The sequence below is a fragment of the Lathyrus oleraceus genome, chromosome 4, assembly GCF_024323335.1.
Source record: "Lathyrus oleraceus cultivar Zhongwan6 chromosome 4, CAAS_Psat_ZW6_1.0, whole genome shotgun sequence".
NCBI lineage: Eukaryota > Viridiplantae > Streptophyta > Magnoliopsida > Fabales > Fabaceae > Lathyrus > Lathyrus oleraceus.
Genome location: NC_066582.1, coordinates 62,640,337 through 62,641,963, shown reverse-complemented (window position 1 = coordinate 62,641,963; position 1,627 = coordinate 62,640,337). Strand labels below are relative to the sequence as shown.

The 1,627-nt window shown below is 29.7% G+C and overlaps 1 protein-coding gene across 1 annotated transcript; it reads left to right on the top strand.

Moving 5' to 3' along the window:
- Positions 1-462: 462 nt before the first annotated feature.
- Positions 463-1,052, top strand: LOC127073341 (monothiol glutaredoxin-S2). The gene has a single exon (XM_051014493.1). The coding sequence runs from the start codon at positions 514-516 to the stop codon at positions 820-822; it is 309 nt and encodes a 102-aa protein (XP_050870450.1). The 5' UTR covers positions 463-513; the 3' UTR covers positions 823-1,052.
- Positions 1,053-1,627: the final 575 nt, after the last annotated feature.

Sequence of the window (1,627 nt, the reverse complement as noted above, 5' to 3'; positions counted from 1 at the left end):
AGGAATATTCTATAATGGGCTCCAAGGCATTAAATGAACATGATATTCTACCTTTCTACTACTCAATATTAGTACATTTTTATTCCCAAAATAGAAGTCGTCGTAAAATGCAAAATTGAAAAAAAAAACGTGTCTACAAATCTAAAATAGTTGATTTGACGCATATATTCAAATATACATAAATAAATGAATAAGTTACTATTTGTGAAGCCCTACAAAGCACTTGTCGTGATTTGTTTCCGTCTGCATGCATTTGCATGGATAAAGAATCGCTTTGTACAAGTAAAAAAAGTAAACTTAATTGATCAATCACTTTCAACGATTTTGAAAACGACCCAAATATCTAATAGAATATTAGTTACATTTCTACTCTTTTTTTTTTTAATTTCTCAACAAGGCTTAATTTATTATCTTCAAACTCCTATATAAAGCATAGCACATCTTCCATATCTCAACAACACACCTCATACAAAATCTTCTAATAATTATAACATTTTCCACATTTGCATCACAATGGAGAGAGTGACAAAGATGGTTTCAGAGAGGCCAGTAGTGATATTCAGCAAGAGTTCATGTTGCATGAGTCATAGCATAAAAACACTTTTTTGTGACTTTGGTGTGAATCCAGCAGTTTATGAACTTGATGAGATATCAAGAGGAAGAGAGATTGAACAAGCACTTTTAAGATTTGGTTCTTCTCCGTCTGTTCCAACTGTTCTCATCGGTGGTGAACTTGTTGGTGGAGCCAATCAAGTTATGAGTCTTCATCTTAACCGCTCTTTGATTCCAATGCTTAAAAAAGCTGGAGCTCTTTGGGTTTAGTCCCATCAACTCATCACTAAGTATGTATATGATGAGTTTAATAATATTATAGAGTTTATGGCACGGTATGATTCTGACTTAATTGAGGTAATTAGGTGTCGTTTAAAGCAAATATCAGTTTAGCCTTCTTATTTTGGGGTTAGAATGTAATAATTTTTATGTAGTGTTTTTTCTTTACAAGAATGGTAACTAACTATTATATGGATGAATGAATTACCTTTTTGTATTAATGTTTGTTTTCTAGGTGTGTTTTTTTTTGTATATATCCATGAATTTTGATTGGATATTGGTATTTTTAATATAAATGAATTTAAAATTTTAATTTATATTAAAATAAAATAATTTAAAATATAACATGCTATTAATATCATTGTTTAATCTTCCTTAACACACAATGATATCTTTCGAATTCAAGTAATATTCTTGCGTAGAGAGCTTCAAAAGAGTGCAATGATACTCTGTACAGCATCATCATGATGATGTTAGGTCATTATGCTTGATTTTTGATAAATTAATTCGGCATATTTCAATTTTTGTTAGCAAATCATTAAGTTTTTTATTTGTGAACTACTATAGAGTAGCACATATCAAATATAAAATTTAGACCAGTTGATGTTAATCCATCGTCTGGAAATCCCTTTAATGTGTGAATGTGTTAATTTCTTGAGAGCAAGGAATCATGGTGCATATATAAAAATAAATTTCTTGCGCTCAAAATAATTATGCACTCACGCGCGTTCGACATTTTCAAATTTGCTAGATCAAAATCGAATTGTTCAAAAATTAATACAATTTTTTAACAATT